Below are 17,680 nucleotides of genomic sequence, written 5' to 3'. Positions count from 1 at the left end.
TTCTCTACAGTGGAGGACCGCAGGTAAAATGTCTCTTTGGTTGCTGAGATGTCTTCCTGTCCTCCACTCTCATTGAATCCTGTCACATTTTCTATAACTTGTCCAATTCTGCACCACCTTCTCCATCCCAACTGCTAATAGTCTCCTCCACACCTTTGATACTATTGTCTGCACTGCTCCAGCAGTTCCACCTGCCTGCTCTCTAACCCACTCATGTTGTAGCTAGAATAAAATGTTCCTTTCCTGCCATGCCAGTTATGTGGTAGCCTGTGGTCAACTCCCCTCGGGCTTCCTGGCTCATTCCAGGAATCCCATCAAGGTCAAACATCAGTTTCAGAATCAATATAATTTTTTCACACTTACTGTAAATAATGATAGCTGAATGAGACTCAGACCTGGACTGATAATGTCAGAGAGGACATTAACTACTGCTCTGGGACTCGGGGATACTAAAAACTTCGGGAGTTTAGGATTCCCTAGGTGCTGCCCTCATACACTCATAGCCAACAGCAATCCAAGAGTAAGTGAAGTTGATGAGGCCAGATGTTCTTATATCAATCACTGAGTCCGCTACTAGCATAGATCAAACTTTTTGACAAAAGATTTCCACTAGAAAATAATTTTGTAGAAATCAAAGCACTTAATGGGATCATTTCAATTTTAATGAAACTTTCAACAGAAAAGTAAACAAATAGCTTTCACTCGTTTAATGTCAACATTTTACTTGATAAAATACTAACTTTGAAACAAATGTAATCTAGAAATATAATCTTCAGAACTATTTCAATGATCCTGACTTGATTTTTTTTTTAACTTTAACTTTGTGAAGTTTTGACTCCCAGTTTGAAACAAAAACAAATGTTAAGAATTTTCCATGGAAATTCTCTTTTTCAGTCACCTCTGCCTATCCACGAGGCTAGACTATCCATCAGGCTATCAAAAGACTAATCCAGGAGTTACCTTAAACCAGCACTTCCTCACTCATTCACTACACTGATGCCTGCCTCTAAAGGGAGTAGGACACATGGACCTGTTCATGAAGCCATAAATGCAATCAGAGTTGGGGGCATGCTCTCACTAACTTTTTCTCATAGTGGTGATGTTCTTCCCAACTTTGCCTGCTACGTAAAAAATGAGCCAAGTCTGCTGTTCCCTACTTCTCTATCCTAAGAGGACAGCACTAGGAGAAGGAGGTGACTGGAAACATCAAGAGATAGAGAGGAGAAAATGATAAAAGACAGCCTGCGGAATGGAGAGTATGAGGGTGGGTAAGAAGAGCTCGGGAATGACACTATGGGGGAATTAGTGGGGGAGCGAAGAGGGTGAGCCTAGGGAGAGGAAAGCTAGGAGGCAAAAAGTCTGAGTGGGAGAGTGTTTGGTGAGGGGAAGGGAAGGGGTGAAGAGGGGAGAGAGAACCTGTATATGGAGAGAGAAAATGAAGGGGGAGAGTACAGCAATTAGAATCAGGAACACCAAGTGCAAAGGAGAAGAGAAGGAGAGTGTGAAAACTTGAAGGAAGGAGAGAGAACAAAAGGAAAAAGAGAGGAAGGGGAAGAAAAGGAAGGAAAAATTATTACACAATATAGAAACATACTGAAAGTCGCATGGATAAAAGTCAGATTTTTAAATTCAAATTAGATGTATTTAAGACATTAAAAAAACTATTAAATGGGAAATTATGGCAACCTATGTTGAAGCCTAAACTTACTAAAATGATAAAATAATTTAAATGAAATAAATACCACCATTCAAGTGTTATGTTTACTGCCAAAGTTTTCAAGACAGTCAAGCTACTTGAACTGGTGGAAGTTACTGGCTAGTCACCTGGAAGCAGAGTCTGCTGAACTGCTAAACCAGTTTTTGACAGCAATAGCCTCTTGTAAAGGTGCAGGGAGAATACGTTCTTCATTGAGTTTACTCAACTAGTTAATCCGAAGTTAATAAACTTACTGGGAACTGAAAAAGCAGGAAAGCTTGTTTTCTTCTTGCCATTTATCAACAACAACAACTAGCTGTGAGACAATGAGAGCGGCTAGTTCTAAAATCTTGACAGACATGGCAACCAGAAACAATCAGTTCAGTTCACTAACTACACATAATACTTTCCTTGTTTAGTAATTGTTTGCAGTGTCTTAGCTGTGTTGGTCCCAGGATACATCAGTAACAAGATGGGTAACGTATCTTTTATTGGACCAGCTTCTGTTGGTGGAAGGGACGAGTTTTTGAGCTACACAGAGCGTTGCATGTCTGTGTAGCTCAAAAGCTTGTCCCTTCCACCAACAGAAGTTGGTCCAATAAAAGATATTAAACAACAAAGGTGAGGTAATAAGTTAGTTTCAATGCAAAACATGTTTGGATAAACTGTTTTTCTTATGTATCAAATTTAAAGGTTTTTTGTTTTTTTTTTTTTAAAGATTTTATGAAAATTTTAATTGAATTCTAATTTTCGTCCAAATGCACAAATCAAGAGTAAAACATGATCAGCTAGTAAATAAATGCATTATTCATCATTTTTCCTAACAACAAACATGTAAAGATTAAGAATCTGAATAAATAAATTAAACCCTATATAACTGCTTACATAAATGTATATAGACACACTATGTCCTCCTGGTTAGTAAAACCCCCTCCAAATTTTAGTGTGAAGGGTATATTCAGTTGCAAATCAACATGTTTTACTGGTTACCTACCAATGGGAATCAACCTCTTTTTAGGAAAATAACTATAATTAAAAATGCAAAACAAGATTCAAATCAATTATTTAAATTGTGATTAAAATCAGTGATGGAAATCGATCCTTTCTGAGGGTAAAATAGACTGAAAAGGGCATAGAAAAAACAAACTGAGAAAGAAAAAACAAATACAAGGGAGATAAAGTAAAGACATTTATGTAATAGTGTGATGCAGAAATGATAGAACACAGACATCTATGTGGTTATTTCTTTTTAAAGGGTGCGATAAAATATGCCACGGGAAGAGAAATTTGCCTAGCTTGAGTCCTGGCTGCCAATTCTGCTTCTCCCTTTTAGTGCTGCTGAACAAAATTCTCTCTCCTGGTCTCTCTCCATTTTTTTCTGTGGCTGCATGTATATGTATATACAAACCACACTAGAGCAGAATGAGGGGACTGAAGTATACAAAAAACCTCTTCTGGGGAGCTGACTTAGAACTAGAAATGGATGCCTACAAAAAAAGTAACACAAAAAACAAAAGTTGTAGAGGGGCAACCCAGAAAAGCAGCTGCTAGAGACAAGAAAAGACAGCATATCCAGATAGCCAGATCTGGACAGGGGATGGATGTGGTGTGTGTTTGTGGCAGGGGTGGAGCTTGGTTTCTTTGTATCTACATATGCTGGCTGGAGGATATAATATCCTCTTACTAGGCAGGGATATCAGGAGGATTTTTCCCTCCAAGAGATTTCTCTTATCAGGGGATGAATATTAGTTAATGGTCTGGGAATTTTGAATTATTTTTTTTTTAGCACATTAACCTCTAATGGCCCTAAATCTTATCGAGGAAAATTTGATTTCCCATCTGGTGACAGATACTTTATTAATACTAGATTTTTTTTGTTTCATCTTACCTGTTAATTGTGGTTCTATTTCTTCTCTCAACATCTCGGCGTGGCCTTCATTTGTGAAGGTTCTGGAACCTCTGCATTACCTTCTGAGGAGGCTGGTGGTACCTGACCTACAGGAAGAATTTGTTCCTCATCAAAAATTCCCACATTCACCGAAGTGCAAGTTCTTTTCCACTAAAATATTTAGGTCGTTCATCTAGTGGAAGCAGTGCTTGACAGGTATTGAAAATCCTGAATAAACAACTGGAGGAAGTTTCTACCAGTGGATCATCCTAAACTACCCAAAAATAGAAAGGAAGGGAAAAAATTAATCAATTAAAGAGCAATCTTCTGTCTTGCTAAAAGTGTACAGGTGTGAGATATGGGTGGCCTACAGCTGCTGTGACATGAAAATAGCAGAGTGTATTTAGAGACTATGAATGGCAAGACCACCACAATAATACTTTCTGGATTTGTGGAGGCAGAAGGCCAGGAGAAAATGGGGTTTGCAGGTACCAGGGTTCTCAATGGATTTATAAAATATATTCCATACTGCAGTACGTTTGATACTGCTCTCGGGATCCCTGGCTGTGTGTGATTCTTCCTCCTGGCACAATGAGTTTATCCAGCTAAGCTGGACGCACCCGAAGTTAGAGTAGCATAAGGGATTTGGAAGCATGCCTTCTTCATGAACCTGCTGTTGCCGATCCCTACTTCAGGAGTTGTATGTCCTGCCTGGAAAGCTATGAAACTTTGTCAATTTCTAAGCTGTGTCATGTGACAGATTCTTGATGAGAAAGCTCTCAGGATTCTTTTACATTCTAAAATATTTTTTAAACCTGTGCTTTTTTCCATGTCCACAAACTAAATGATCTAAAATAACATCAAGATCCAGATATAGTGGTCTACCCAAGCTTACCTTTATTCAAGATTGGACCACAAGCTGCAAATGTGGCTTTAAATCATATGTGCTCTCCTGATCCCAGGGCTGGGTGCCCAGACCCCAAAAGGTCATTCTGGCAGTTTGGACATATTGGTTCCCCAAGTCTCCTTTGCTTTCTGCCAAGACATGAGAAAGTGGGGAGCACAGGAACCACTATTCCACCTATGGATTGCCCTACACATGTGGAATATAGACTATTAGACCAGCTTTCCAGTTCCTTTACACTGCCAGAGCAGTGGAAAGTAGCTGAACAAGGATCCAAGATCTAGCCCACAGACCCTACTCACTATCTTGTATTTAACATAGTGGGTCAAACTAAACTCTGACATAATTTGGGCAAATCCAGGGGTTCGTTTTATTAAGCAGGACTAGGAATTTTAAAAATACTATTCAGCGATAAAGTCCGAGCTTTATATCATTGAGAGTTGGTGCACGGATGTAAGGAAAACTCAACCAACCAATCAGGACATTGCTTTGCACAATCCAGAGCCTTGTTTAGAGAAAATGAGTGCATAATTGTATGTCTAACTGGCATAGTCAGTTACTGAGAGTGCACACACCTCTGGCTCAAGTGGGCTTGATATTTTTAAAATGACTACTCAATGTTCAGAGCTGTACTCTAATCAGATTCACATTTGGCCCTATTCTAAGGTAATGACAAGTAAAGCAGTCAATATACTCTTAATGCTAATGGGCCAGACTTTGCAAAATAGAGAATGACAAGAAAGGATTGCAGCTTTTTTCTCCTTTGCCTCCCATCCTGAATCTGTGAGGATAGCTTGATGCCAATTTTGCATTTGACTCTGTAACTACCTCCTTCAAAGAATATGATGCATACAGGACATTGTTCAATAGCCTCTTCAGCACAGAAACAGAGAACATGAGGATGGAACCAACTGAGGTTCACCCATTTACTCAAATTAAACCTGGATTTAACCCTTAATTGATAGGCTAGAGAAGGAAAAGCCATGGAAAAAGGAAATTTTCCATGGCTGGCAACTGAAGGAGTATATTCAAAAATATTTTTTTTCAATTGATGCATTCTTCTCCACTCTCTTTTATTAAAAATTTACTTAATTATTAAGGAATTATCTTCTCCAAATGTCACCACTTCCTTACATTCAGTTTCAATTATATCTGTGTATTCACTATGCTACTTCTTACCTGAAATGTGCTCTTCTTTGAGATTTTATAACAATTAATTATTCCATATTCTTCCCTGTACCATGTAAAGTCCACTGTTGATGTATTATTTTGTTTTCCTTACCAGTTTTCTTGGAAGTTTGCTGAGAGCAGGAAATCATGGCCTATATTACAGCTGACAGATTTTAATACTTCTGCATAGAAGAATACAACTTCGGGATCATTCCGGCATATGGATTATGAGAGAGACACTCCAAAAACTAACTTTCCAGACGGGGATGTACTTATAAAACCTTTTATGTTAAAGTCAGGATTTCACAACATGACACGCCAATGCAAAATCCAGTAGCACCTGAAGGATTAAGGTAACTGCTGCCATCACTTGCACACTTTTTAATACTTGAAAAAGTTTTAAGAAAAAAATAAAGAGAAAAAGTACATTCTCCAGAGAACAGCCAGTGTATTTCAAAATAAAAATTATATATTTTTTTTTGTTTTGTTTTTCTTGTTGGGGTTCTTTTTTCCGTTTTTTTTTTTTTTTTTTTTTTTTTTTTTTTACAAGACTCCATAGTTGTCTTATAACAAGTTATACACAATATGATTGCTCTCCTCTCCTGTGTAGGTTCTTCACATTTTCAGGCTACAGTACCCAGCGTTGTTTTCTGGCATATATATTCCCACAGTTTTATCTAAACTTAGATACAATGTACAATACCTGTCTCTGGGGAAAAATTAATGTTTCAAATATCTTAATACAGAAGTGGAGAGGCTACGGTAGGTATAACCTCCTAATTATGAACTTTAGATTACAATTTCTACACACTCACCTACTGAAAATGAACATTTAAAATACTCTTAACAATAAGATTTTATTTATATGCGCACTTATGTCCCCCTTATCCCATATCCATGTTTGATGACTACGTGGGAATTCAAAAGGTGCAGCCCTCAGTAGATTGCATTATTTTAAAAAATGAAATCAAGCATCTCTACTTTATGAGAAAAGAAATTTTCAAATATTATTTTCCAATTTTAAATTTCATTTCACTAGGAAAATATTAAAAATGTGCACATCTAAATTTTTTCCAGGTACTGTATATACATATGTGTATGTATGTACACATAAAAATACTCATGTAACACACATATACAAAAAATTTAAGTGGAAATATTTTTGTAAGCTATTTTCCCACATGTAAATGATGACATTTTTAAAAGTTCTGATAATTTAAAATAATATAACATTTAATATCCTATGAACTTGCTTTTGTTTTACCTTTTACTTTCTCCTAATTAAGCCCATCCACTTTTAATGGGCTTGATTCTCCTGGCACATAAACCAGTTTTAAGCAGTGTAACTCCACTGACATCACTGAAGATTCTTCTGTGTGTAATCACTGGTGTAAATCACAAGAGAATCAGCCCCAAATATCTTTATGTAAATTAAAACCTGGTGATTTCTGCTCACCTGATGAAGTTACCCATATCATCATAATTTAACATCTACCAAATAAAAACTATGTAACTCACCACAGAAAACTTTCAACCATACGCACGCTGAACTAAGCTTTTCCCCCCTCTTAATAAATAAAATAGGTGAGAAAATACACTAAAAATATGGAGGAAACGTAAATGGTGTGTACAGTACAAACAGTATAATACATGATGGTTTAGTATTTGATCTAAACAGCTCTCCTGACTTGTCAGGGGAACCTGATAAATCACTTGTAAAGAAAAAATGATATTTTATAAACAAACCAGGTATTTTCTCTTTTTCTAATGTAAATCAGAATGTGTGTATTATACATACGGTATACACACACAAACCAGACCTACGTTTTCTAGTTTTGAATATCACTCTGTAAAAGTGGAGAAAATTGTTTGTTATACAAATTTACTAATCATTTAGATTTTGTATTTAACATTCAAATTAATTTTGGGTGCAAACAAAAACTCAGTGCATCTTGAGACGCTTGAGTCTGATATTCATACATTTTTTTAAAAAAAACCTCTCCAACATTGCAGGCAATTTATGGCAACAACATACTTTGATGCACTTCCCATTCAATAAGCAAACATATGACACTTGGCTTACCTTTCAATGACTTTTCTTAAAATAAATATATAGAGAAATGCATGTTTGCCAAAAGTCTGTTAAAATTACATCAAAACAACTTAAAAACCCATTCACTGAGGATAAGTGAATTCAGTTCCTCTTTTTAAACAACTATGTAACAGTTCAGAATATTGCCTGGTGTAGTTTTGATAAAGATGTGCTGTGAAGAACTATACAGAGAAAACATGTCTCCATTTCAGTTTGCTATGACTACACAGCTTCTAGAAACATTTCTCTTGGCTGGACAAGTTCAATGTAAAAGTAATCCCCTTGTAATAGCTCTGCATCCTTAAAATGATCAATAAACAGTGTTCTCCACTAGCCATTACTACACAAAACTGAAATGCACTGATCATTCAGAAAAGATTTCTTGCAAAACAGGCTAATAAAACATTTTCAAGTAACTGCACATTCTAATTATATTTGATGTTTAATAAGGCCAGACAATAAATGTCTGGCTACCTATATTTGTGTGTGTATGTCAAATTTTAAATTAAAAAATATTTTTTTCTGAGGAACTCACCTGCCTTCATTGGTTGACTTCAAAATGTGTAATAAAATGGGAGACAGTATCTCATTGCAAATATATGGAATTAATATGGAAAGTAAACCATACACTGGACAATATTATAGAACACCAGAGTAAACTTCATAAAGAAATACAGTATCTTCCAGTATAAAAAAAAGGAAGAACTCTATACAAGCAGTTCTATTAACTATGTTTCAATTAAAGATGCAATTCTCTCTCACTCCTGGCAAGAATTAATTGGTAATGGCACTGTTTCTCAACAGTGCAAAATATCCTGAGAAATTATTAAGATTACAACAAAAGACAGGGCTGTCATCACTAAGTTTTTGCACAAAACACATCAATTAGATATCTTAATTAAATAAAAAAGCAGATAATCTACATTGTGTCTAACACCAAAAGGGGATGTGACTTGGGACACTGCTAATTCTTCCACTGGCTAATAATTAGAAAATCACTGCATTTAATTACTGTTAATATCTTTCTTCAAGTTATGTATGGCCAATAATATACATGGAGGTAATTTGTAATTCAAGTGTTTTCTTTTTTGACTAGCTACAAGATGAATTCTAATTTTTACATTGAAATATACTATTCAAATTTAAAATAGGCCCTCTTGGAGGAGCATTTTTCTAATTTTGTGCAACTTTGATGCAGAGCCCAACATAGTCCTATGAAGAGAGACAGTGCATCTTTAAGATGATTGGCACTGAAATCCCATTTCTTTAGCTACATTCTATTAGCTTGGCCAGGTTATCTCGTAATTCTGTTAGTTCAAAGATTTTTCCATCAAGAATTTCTAAAAGTGTCTTCAAGTTATTGCGAAAAGCTTCTTGCTCATTCTGACTTTTCTCCAGACGTTGCTCTAGATCAGACAGCTGTCCTTCCAGGTCCTTGTTTCGAATTTCTACTTCCTTCAGAGAAAATATGCAGTATGTTAATGTACTGTTTATAAATAGAAAGTAGTTTTCTCTTTCTGCTGTCAGTCATGTCTGTCTCAGTTAATCCAGGTTTTAAAAGACCACAATTAAATTATTTGCAATCTTTCAGTTACTGCTAACTAAAGAACAGGTTTTTGTTAAAGGCCAGTGAGGAGTTTGAAAAAACGCTACCTTCCTTATATCTTCTCAGTAAAACATCCAAGGGACAGGACATTTGGAACAGAGAGATAAAATTATATAGCCGCTGAGTGCCATCTTGAATGCAAGGCATTAACTGAAGTAAATTTGCTATTGTTTCTGATATATAAATATGCCATTTACTGAAAGTGGCTTCTCAAGGGATTATTTTAATCTTAGCCATTCTCCATTTTAGAATACACAGATTACTCAAGGACACACCCCACTAAATAAAAAGAATGGTTTCATGTCTTAGACATTCCTTCATGTGTGAATGAATATTATCCCACTGTAAACCCACTGTATATGCTATTTCACACGACACACTGACCTATATAGATTAAGACTAATATCAAGATAACTGTACGAATGTATAAACAACAAAATACTAATTATATCTTTTGTTGTACTGAAATGTATGTTTCAGAGCTTCTCTCTGCTCCTGGGTGCTATTTGAGTACAGTTTCTGAGCTGCCATACATAGAAGCTGTTCCAATATCACAGTGGGTAGGAAGGGAGACAATGTGTCTGCATCTCAAATGCAGCTCAAGGGGAATTACACCATGGTAAATGTCTTTTCTCATCTTTAAGGCACAGGAGCAGCCCACAGTTGCTATAGATCACACAACACGATGCTGCTCAAATCCAGGCTGTCGGATCAAGATGCAGAACAGTATAGTCAGACCTCTAATCTCTGTGGGTCACGTATTAAAGGGGAGGGCAGCTATATTAAGCTCTATTTTATGCAAATTGCATGCTGCCCTGGGGCTCCTGACAAGTTACCAACATGAGCCTTATTTGTGTCTGGTGTAGCTTATTGTTATTTGAGTATGTCTCAATTTTATATTTCAGTTATTTAAAAAACCTTTTAAAAACAGCATAGGGAGGGTTTATATAATATACCTTCCACTATGAAAAACAGTTTTCAGGAAACGGATGAGAAAAAATATTTATATATTTATTTATAAACATTTTTTCATCATTTTGTGGGCTACTTGGGCTTCCCCTTGTTCCTCCCACCTCCCAGAAGCCCAGCTGCCCTTTCAGCAGCACTCTGTGACAGAAGAGTCACTTTCAACTCAGCTGCATTTTATCAGATTAAATTTGGAATATTTAATGATTCCCATTTTAGGTTTTACAATGATTGGTTTCAAGCTGCTGCTGAAAAGCACTTTGAGAAGCTGTCAATTTACAGTGGCCACTTTTTCTCCTCCTGTGTGTCCTCCTCTTCCCTGCAGCTGCCTCCATTCACCACCTCCCCTCTCTGCACTGCCTGCTGCCATTCCTCCCACCACCACGGCACTTACCCTAATGACTGTACTAATGTTTTCCATTGATATGGGCCCAGACGTACACCAGTGGGAGCTGATGAGGACAATAAGCACCCACCTATGATGGGGCACCAAGTGGCTCAAAGCTACCCTAAAGTCAATGTAATCAGCTTCTCACTACACAGGGAAATCCTTGGGTGGTGCAGATAATTGTATTGGCTCCTACACCATCCCACATCTTGACTACTGGTCACGGAGTACAACTTGGGAAAAGATGATGTGGCCAAAGCCCCTCAGAACAGGCCCAAAGAACAGCCCGTGGAGCATGTAGCAGCAAGCACAGATTTCAGCAGCCCTTATGGGCCAGAAAGCTGCAGAATCAGGAAATCACAAAGGAGGCTTAAAAACCACACTTACATGTATGCACAGCAACCCACCCTACGTGAGCATGTGGTCATGGGTTACATTAAAGTTAAACCGGAACCCTCTGCTTGCTTTTCATTTGTAAACAGATACGAGTATTAAAAAATCTTAACAAATCACTGGCTTTTGATTACTGTGTCTTGTACAAAACCATATGAGTAGGACTTTCCCTCCTGCTCTTGGGGTCCACAGCAGAGTGCTTTTAGTCTATTTATGCGATAGTTCTGGAAGTACTTAGAAGGGAGAATTGACTGAAAAAGATGCATTTCAGATTTATTTATACTGAATGGCATTGCTTGGAGCACTTAGCATTGCTTTGTAGGCTCCTATTATTACTAAGTATGTAAGAACTGCCATGACAGAACAGACCAATTGTCCATCTTTGAATCCATACCTGTGCTAAATTCTATTGCCCTGCTCTTTAGTGTTTACACCTGTGCTGTGAAGTGTGTAAAACTGTACCAAAGTACATGTAAATGATTACACAAATGCAATGCAGTAAAGAATCCGGCCTCCTTTGTCCAGATCATCCGTGACATATGCCTAAAAAGAAGGTGTTAACTCTAATATTTTCTTAGCTGCACAATGTCTATTTCTTCTTTCCAAAGTAGAACTGATTACTTGCTCTTTCTCCTCTTCTCTTTCTGACCTCCTGGCAGAGCCCCTTCTCCATTTCCCAATGCTACATGCAGTGGGGTGTCTTCCTTAATCCCAACATCTTTAAATTCTGTAAGCAGGGAGGGCAAAAGGATGTACTAGAACATTTTTCATATCTAATGATATTCATATAGATGGATGTGTGACTATCATCTAAATATTAGTAACCCTGAATATATGCATCATCCAGGTCTAAATAATGGCTGATTTGCCTATATCTAATATTGAACACCTTCCTCAATCTAGTCCACTGTCCAATTGCTCTTAAAAAGTTAGGAATTTTTATCTAATATCTAGCATAAACATTCCATTCCTTACTGTGCCCTTGCTCCTTGTCCTAATATTTTCAGAGAATAGGAATACTTACTTTATTTCATTTAAATTATTTTGTGGATACTTACAGACTGTATTTATGTCCCTTTTTGTCTTCTTTTCTAAACTATACACAGGTAGCTCCCCAAATATTTTCTAATATATATTTTCCTCCAATTCTTGCATCATATTTGTTTCCCTTCTTTGTATTTAGTATACTTACTAATTAGCAGGAAACAGAACTGCATGTAATATTCCAGCTTCTGTTGCTGAAGTGTTATGAAAACGTTATTTCCCTAGCTTTACATACAACCTTCCTACATATACATCCCAAAGAATAGCACTAGCATTTTTGGCACAGGTATTGCCTTGCAAGTTCGTATTTAGTTTCGTGTCTGCTATTACAACTAGGTCTTTCTCACACTTATTGCCTTCCAAATAGCTGTCTCTCTCCATTCCTATCTGCAGGTATGAGATTTAACTTTATTAGTAATGAATCTCATCTTATTATAATCAACTCACTCTTCTGATCTCTCCAGGTCCATCTGCAGCTATATTCTGTCCTGTGTTTTTGAGCTCCTCCTATAATGGTATTGTGATTAATTTTTTAACACATTTTTATTCTAAATGAAAAAAATATTAACACAACAAATAGTGTTTGTTGTTTCCATCATAATAAAGTCCTGTGGATCTTAGTGCAAAGTATATGGTAAACAGATCAGAATTAAATATATATGTTTTGAGTAAAAGCTATATTTATGAATCTGCTATTCTAATAAAGGAATACTTACTTATTGTGAGCTTACGTGATCATGGCTGATTGTGTATGCTTTCTCTGTATTATTAATGAAAATATTAACTAACAAGGCTCCTAATACTTACCCCTCTACTGCGATAGCTTATTTGATACTGTTCCCCACTGGAGTTCTTACCATTAATGGATTACTCTCTATTTCATTCCTGTTCATCAATATCTTTTTATCTAGTTGGTATGCAGGACAATGTGATATACTTTATTTTGTATAGCCTTTTTTATACAAGCTGTATTTTAAAATATTTGAGAGGTACACAATACATTGAATTGAAAATAAAAAATAAAACCGAGAGAGGAGAAAATTGAATGGTTATGCAGAAAGGAGAAAACATCTGTTTTTAGATGAGATCTGAAAACAGGTGATGGATCAGAGAATCACAAATGTAGGGCTGAAAGGGACCTTGAGAAGTCACCAAGTCCAAACCCCTTTGCTGAGGCAGGACCAAGTAAACCTAGATCATCCCTGGCAGATGTTTGTCCAAACTGTTCTTAAAAACTTCCAAAGATGGAGATTCCACAATCTCCCTTGGAAGCCTAGTCCAGAGCAGAGCTACATAATTAAAGCTTTTCCTCCTAACATCTAACCTAAGGGTATGTCTTCACTAGCAATGTTAAAGCGCACCAGCTGTAAACCTCCCCCCCCGCCCAAGGAGAGTAAGGCCTGGTCCACACTACGCCGTTAAATCGATTTTAACAGCGTTAAATCGATTTAACGCTGTACCCGTCCACACTACAGTGCTCTTTAAATCGATTTAAAGGGCTCTTTAAATCGATTTCTGTACTCCTACAAATAGAGAGTAATGCTAAAATCGATAGTATTACTTCGGAATACGTTAGTGTGGATGGAATCGACATTTTGGCCTCCAGGAGTATCCCACAGTGCACCACTGACCGCTCTGGACAGCTCTGAACTCGGACGCAATGGGCAGGTAAACAGGAAAAGCCCCGCGAACTTTTGAATTATATTTCCTGTTTGCCCAGCATAGAGCTCTGATCAGCACGGTGGCGATGCAGTCCCAAATCCAAAAGAGCTCCAGCATGGACCGTACGGGAGTACTGGATCTGATCGCTATTGGGGAGACAAATCTGTTCTATCAGAGCTCCATTACGGAAGACGAAAATGCCAAAGCGTTTGAAAAAAATCTCCAGGCTACGCAGTGCTGCCTGACAAGCGTAATGGCAAGCCAGAACTCAAATGGACGCTAATGGAGGGAGGGGTACTGAGACTCCAGCTATCCACAGTCCACAGCATTCTCGAAAACTTTTGCATTCTTGGCTGAGCTCCAGTGCCTATAAGTTCAAACACATTGTCTGGTGTGGTTCAGGGAATAGCTCCTCAGTTACTCCCCTCCCCACATGTGAAAGAAAAGGAAAGAATCATTTCTTGACTTCTTTCAACGTCACCCTATGTCTACTGAATGCTGCTGGTAGACGCTATGCTGCAGCAGTGAAGCGCAGTATTTGCTCCTCTTCCGGTGGCAGACGGTGCAGTAGGACTGGTAATCCTTATGAACCCGAGCGCCAATGCTTGATAATGGTTCAATATCTAACATGTTGGCCTGAGATGAGGCCAGCCCGGGGGACGCCTGGCTAAAAAACAGAACAGGAATGATTCCTGGTCACTCCCAGTAGATGTTACAGAACGCTGGTAACCGTTTTCATCATAAACACTGGGGCTGAGCTTCAATCAGCCCCTCCCTTTCATGTGTAAAGAAAAGATTCTGTACTGCCTGGACTATCATAGCAGTGGATGCTGGGCTCCTCTCCCCGCACGCTTAATGTCCTGCTGGACTATCATAGCACCGGGAGGCTGCCTCCCCCTCATTTTATGTCACTAAAACTCCTGCATTCTTTATTACTTCATGACACAAATGGGCGGGACACTGCCACGGTAGCCCAGGAAGGTTGGGGAGGAGAAGCAACGGGTGGGGTGTTGCAGGGGCACCCCTTGAATACTGACACAGAGCAGCTGTGCTCTGTGATACACTGGTCCTCTAGCACACTTCCCATATTCTAGGCAGGACTGACTCTATTTTTAGACCATAAAGGAGAGATTGACTCGGGAGTCATTCCCAGTTTTGCTTTTCGCCCCCGGCCGATCTCAGCCGGGCACTCATGATAGCAGTAACAGTACAAAGGGGAGAGATAACCGTCATCTCATTGCCAGTATTCTCCAGCAGTAGACTGGTACCATCTCTGCTATCATGCAAAGCAATGATGCTGCTGTGTAGCGCTGGAGTATCGCTCTGTCCGCGGCATCCAGTAACATATGGGACTGTTAAATAAAAGCTGAACGGGCTCCTATGCTTGCCGTGCTATGGCGCCTGCCAGGGCAATCCAGGGAAAAAAGGCGCGAAAGGATTGTCTGCTGTGTGTTTTCCCAGAGGAAGGAATGCTGACGACATTTACCCAGAACCACCCGCGACAATGATTCAACCCAGAATTCCAAGGGCAGGGGAACTGCGGAACAATGGGATAGCTATGGATAGCTACCCACAAGCAAGCTCCAGAAATCGACGCTAGCTTGGACCAGGGCGCACACACCGAATTACTGTGCCTGCTCGTCATATCTCGTGGTAGTGGCTGTGTCCAAGGCTAGCGTCGAATTCTGGAGCGTTGCGTTGTGGGTAGCTATTCCATAGCTATCCATTGTTTCCGCAGTCTCCCTGCCCTTGGCAATTCTGGGTGATATGCGGGTGTGGAAATGTGCGGTCTGTGAGCGGGGGGAGGAGGGGTGGCCGCGTGAAATCGAATTTATAATATCTGTTTTATAAAACCGGTTTAATGTAATTCGGAATTATCCTGTAGTGTAGACGTAGCCTAACTACTAGTGCTGGGAGCGCGGCTCCCAGCGCTGGTGCACTGTCTGCACTGCCACTTTACAGCACTGAAACTTGCAGTGCTCAGGGGGCGGCCACTGGGAGCTGTGGGCGAGGGCAGCTGCGCACAGTCAATGTAAACAAAGTGTCTCGCAGCCCGCCAGCGGATTACCCCCACGCGCCACATGTGGCAGGTTGCCAGCTACTACCCTTGTCTGTTTTGAATTTCATCTTGCTGATTTCAGACTAATTCTCTAATGTGTCAAGGTCATTTTTAATTCTAATCCTATCTTCAAAGTGCGTGCAACCCTCCCAGGTTGGTATCATCTCCAAATGTTAAAGCATACTCTCCACTACATTATCCAAGTCATTAATAAAAATATTGAATAATACCAGACCCAGGACTGACTCCTCATAGAATCATATAAGATTAGGGTTGGAAGAGACCTCAGGTGGTCATCTAGTCCAATCCCCTGCTCGAAACAGGACCAATCCCAACTAAATCATCCCAGTCAGGGCTTTGTCAAGCCAGATCTTAAAAACCTCTAAGGACGGAGATTCCACCACCTCCCTAATTAACCCATTCCAGTGCTTCACCACCCTCCTAGTGAAATATTTTTTCCTAATATCCAACCTAGATCTCCCCCACTGCAAATTGAGCACTAAAATTCAGAGGGATCTTGATAAATTAGAGAACTGGGCTATAGACAACAAAATGAAATTCAACACAGATAAACAAAGAACTTAGGAAAGAAAAAACAAATGCACAAATACAAACTGGAGGAGGGGGGTAACTGGCTTGGTAGCAGCACTACTGAAAAGGATCCAGGAGTTGTGGTGGATCACAACATCAATATGAGTCAGCAATGCTTTTGCAAAAAAAGCAAATGCATTTAGGTTGTATTAACAGATGCATAACATGCAAGTCACAGGAGGTGATAATACTGCTCTATTCGGCACTGGTTAGGCCTCAGCTGGAGTAGTGTCCCATTTTGGTCAACAATTTATAGAAAGGATACAGAGAAACTGGAAAGGATCCAGAGGCAAGTGACAAAGATGATCAAAGGGATGAAATGCAACCCATGCCAGAACAAAGGCAGAAGGAATTGGGCATGTTTAGTTTTAAAAAGAGAAGATTAAAGGGGACATGATAGCGGTCTTCAAATACTTGAAAGACTGCTATAAAAAAGATGGAGAAAAGTTGTTCTCTTTTGCCACACAGGGCAGGACAAGAGGAAATGGGTTCAAACTATAGCATAGCAGATTTAGATTAAATCTCAGGAAAAACGTCCAAATTGTAAGAGCAGTAGGACAATGGAGCAGACTGCGTAGGGAAACTCTTTCATTGCGAGTTTAAAAAGGAGGCTGGATAGCCATCTGTCTTGGATGGTTTAGACACAATAAATCCTGCATGTTGGCAGGGATTTAGATTAGATGATCCTTGCAGTCCCGTCTAACCCAATGGTTCTATGATTCTAACAGATACAGAAAAAGGCAATGCAAGCCTCTTCCTTGCCCTGTCTACACATTTCAGTCTACATCTGTAGAGAGACCTATTCTAGGAATTAGATGTGGGCCCAAGAGACACAATTCAGATATGAATTTCAAAGCTCCTCTAAATTTTGGAAGTGTTTGAACACAGGGCCTTAGTTAATGCCCATCTCTGCTCGAAATAAAAGAATAGTTCAGTCACCAACTACATCTGGGCTTCTGCTGAGTCTGCCACAGGGTTTTCAGTTAAAGGGACAGACTGAGGTCACCAATTCATTTTACACAGGACTACTTAATTGTCAGACTAACGATTTTCAAACTGGGGCTAAATTTAAACTGACTAAGAGATGAAAGGCTCCATGTTCCATTTCCAATTTGTGGAGGCATTCAGCTCTAAAAACAATTTTCACAAACAAAACACACCCCAATAAGATCCCCAACCCAAATCCTGGGTTTAGAGATTCCTGAGAGAATGTTAAGAATT

At 38.9% G+C, this 17,680-nt stretch overlaps 1 protein-coding gene across 1 annotated transcript in view; it reads right to left on the bottom strand.

Annotated features, from left to right (window-relative positions):
- Nucleotides 1–6,024: 6,024 nt before the first annotated feature.
- HOMER1 (homer scaffold protein 1) overlaps nucleotides 6,025–17,680 on the bottom strand; it is a 170,141-nt gene continuing 158,485 nt past the window's right edge. Inside the window, exon 9 of the mRNA XM_075066994.1 lies at nucleotides 6,025–9,205. Within this exon, the coding sequence (XP_074923095.1) occupies nucleotides 9,017–9,205 (189 nt within the window). The 3' untranslated portion in view covers nucleotides 6,025–9,016. The remainder of the gene's footprint in view (nucleotides 9,206–17,680) is intronic.

Source organism: Chelonoidis abingdonii, chromosome 6 (genome assembly GCF_003597395.2).
Source record: "Chelonoidis abingdonii isolate Lonesome George chromosome 6, CheloAbing_2.0, whole genome shotgun sequence".
NCBI lineage: Eukaryota > Metazoa > Chordata > Testudines > Testudinidae > Chelonoidis > Chelonoidis abingdonii.
Note: the sequence above shows the minus strand (reverse complement) of the source record. Positions and strands in the feature narration are given on the sequence as shown.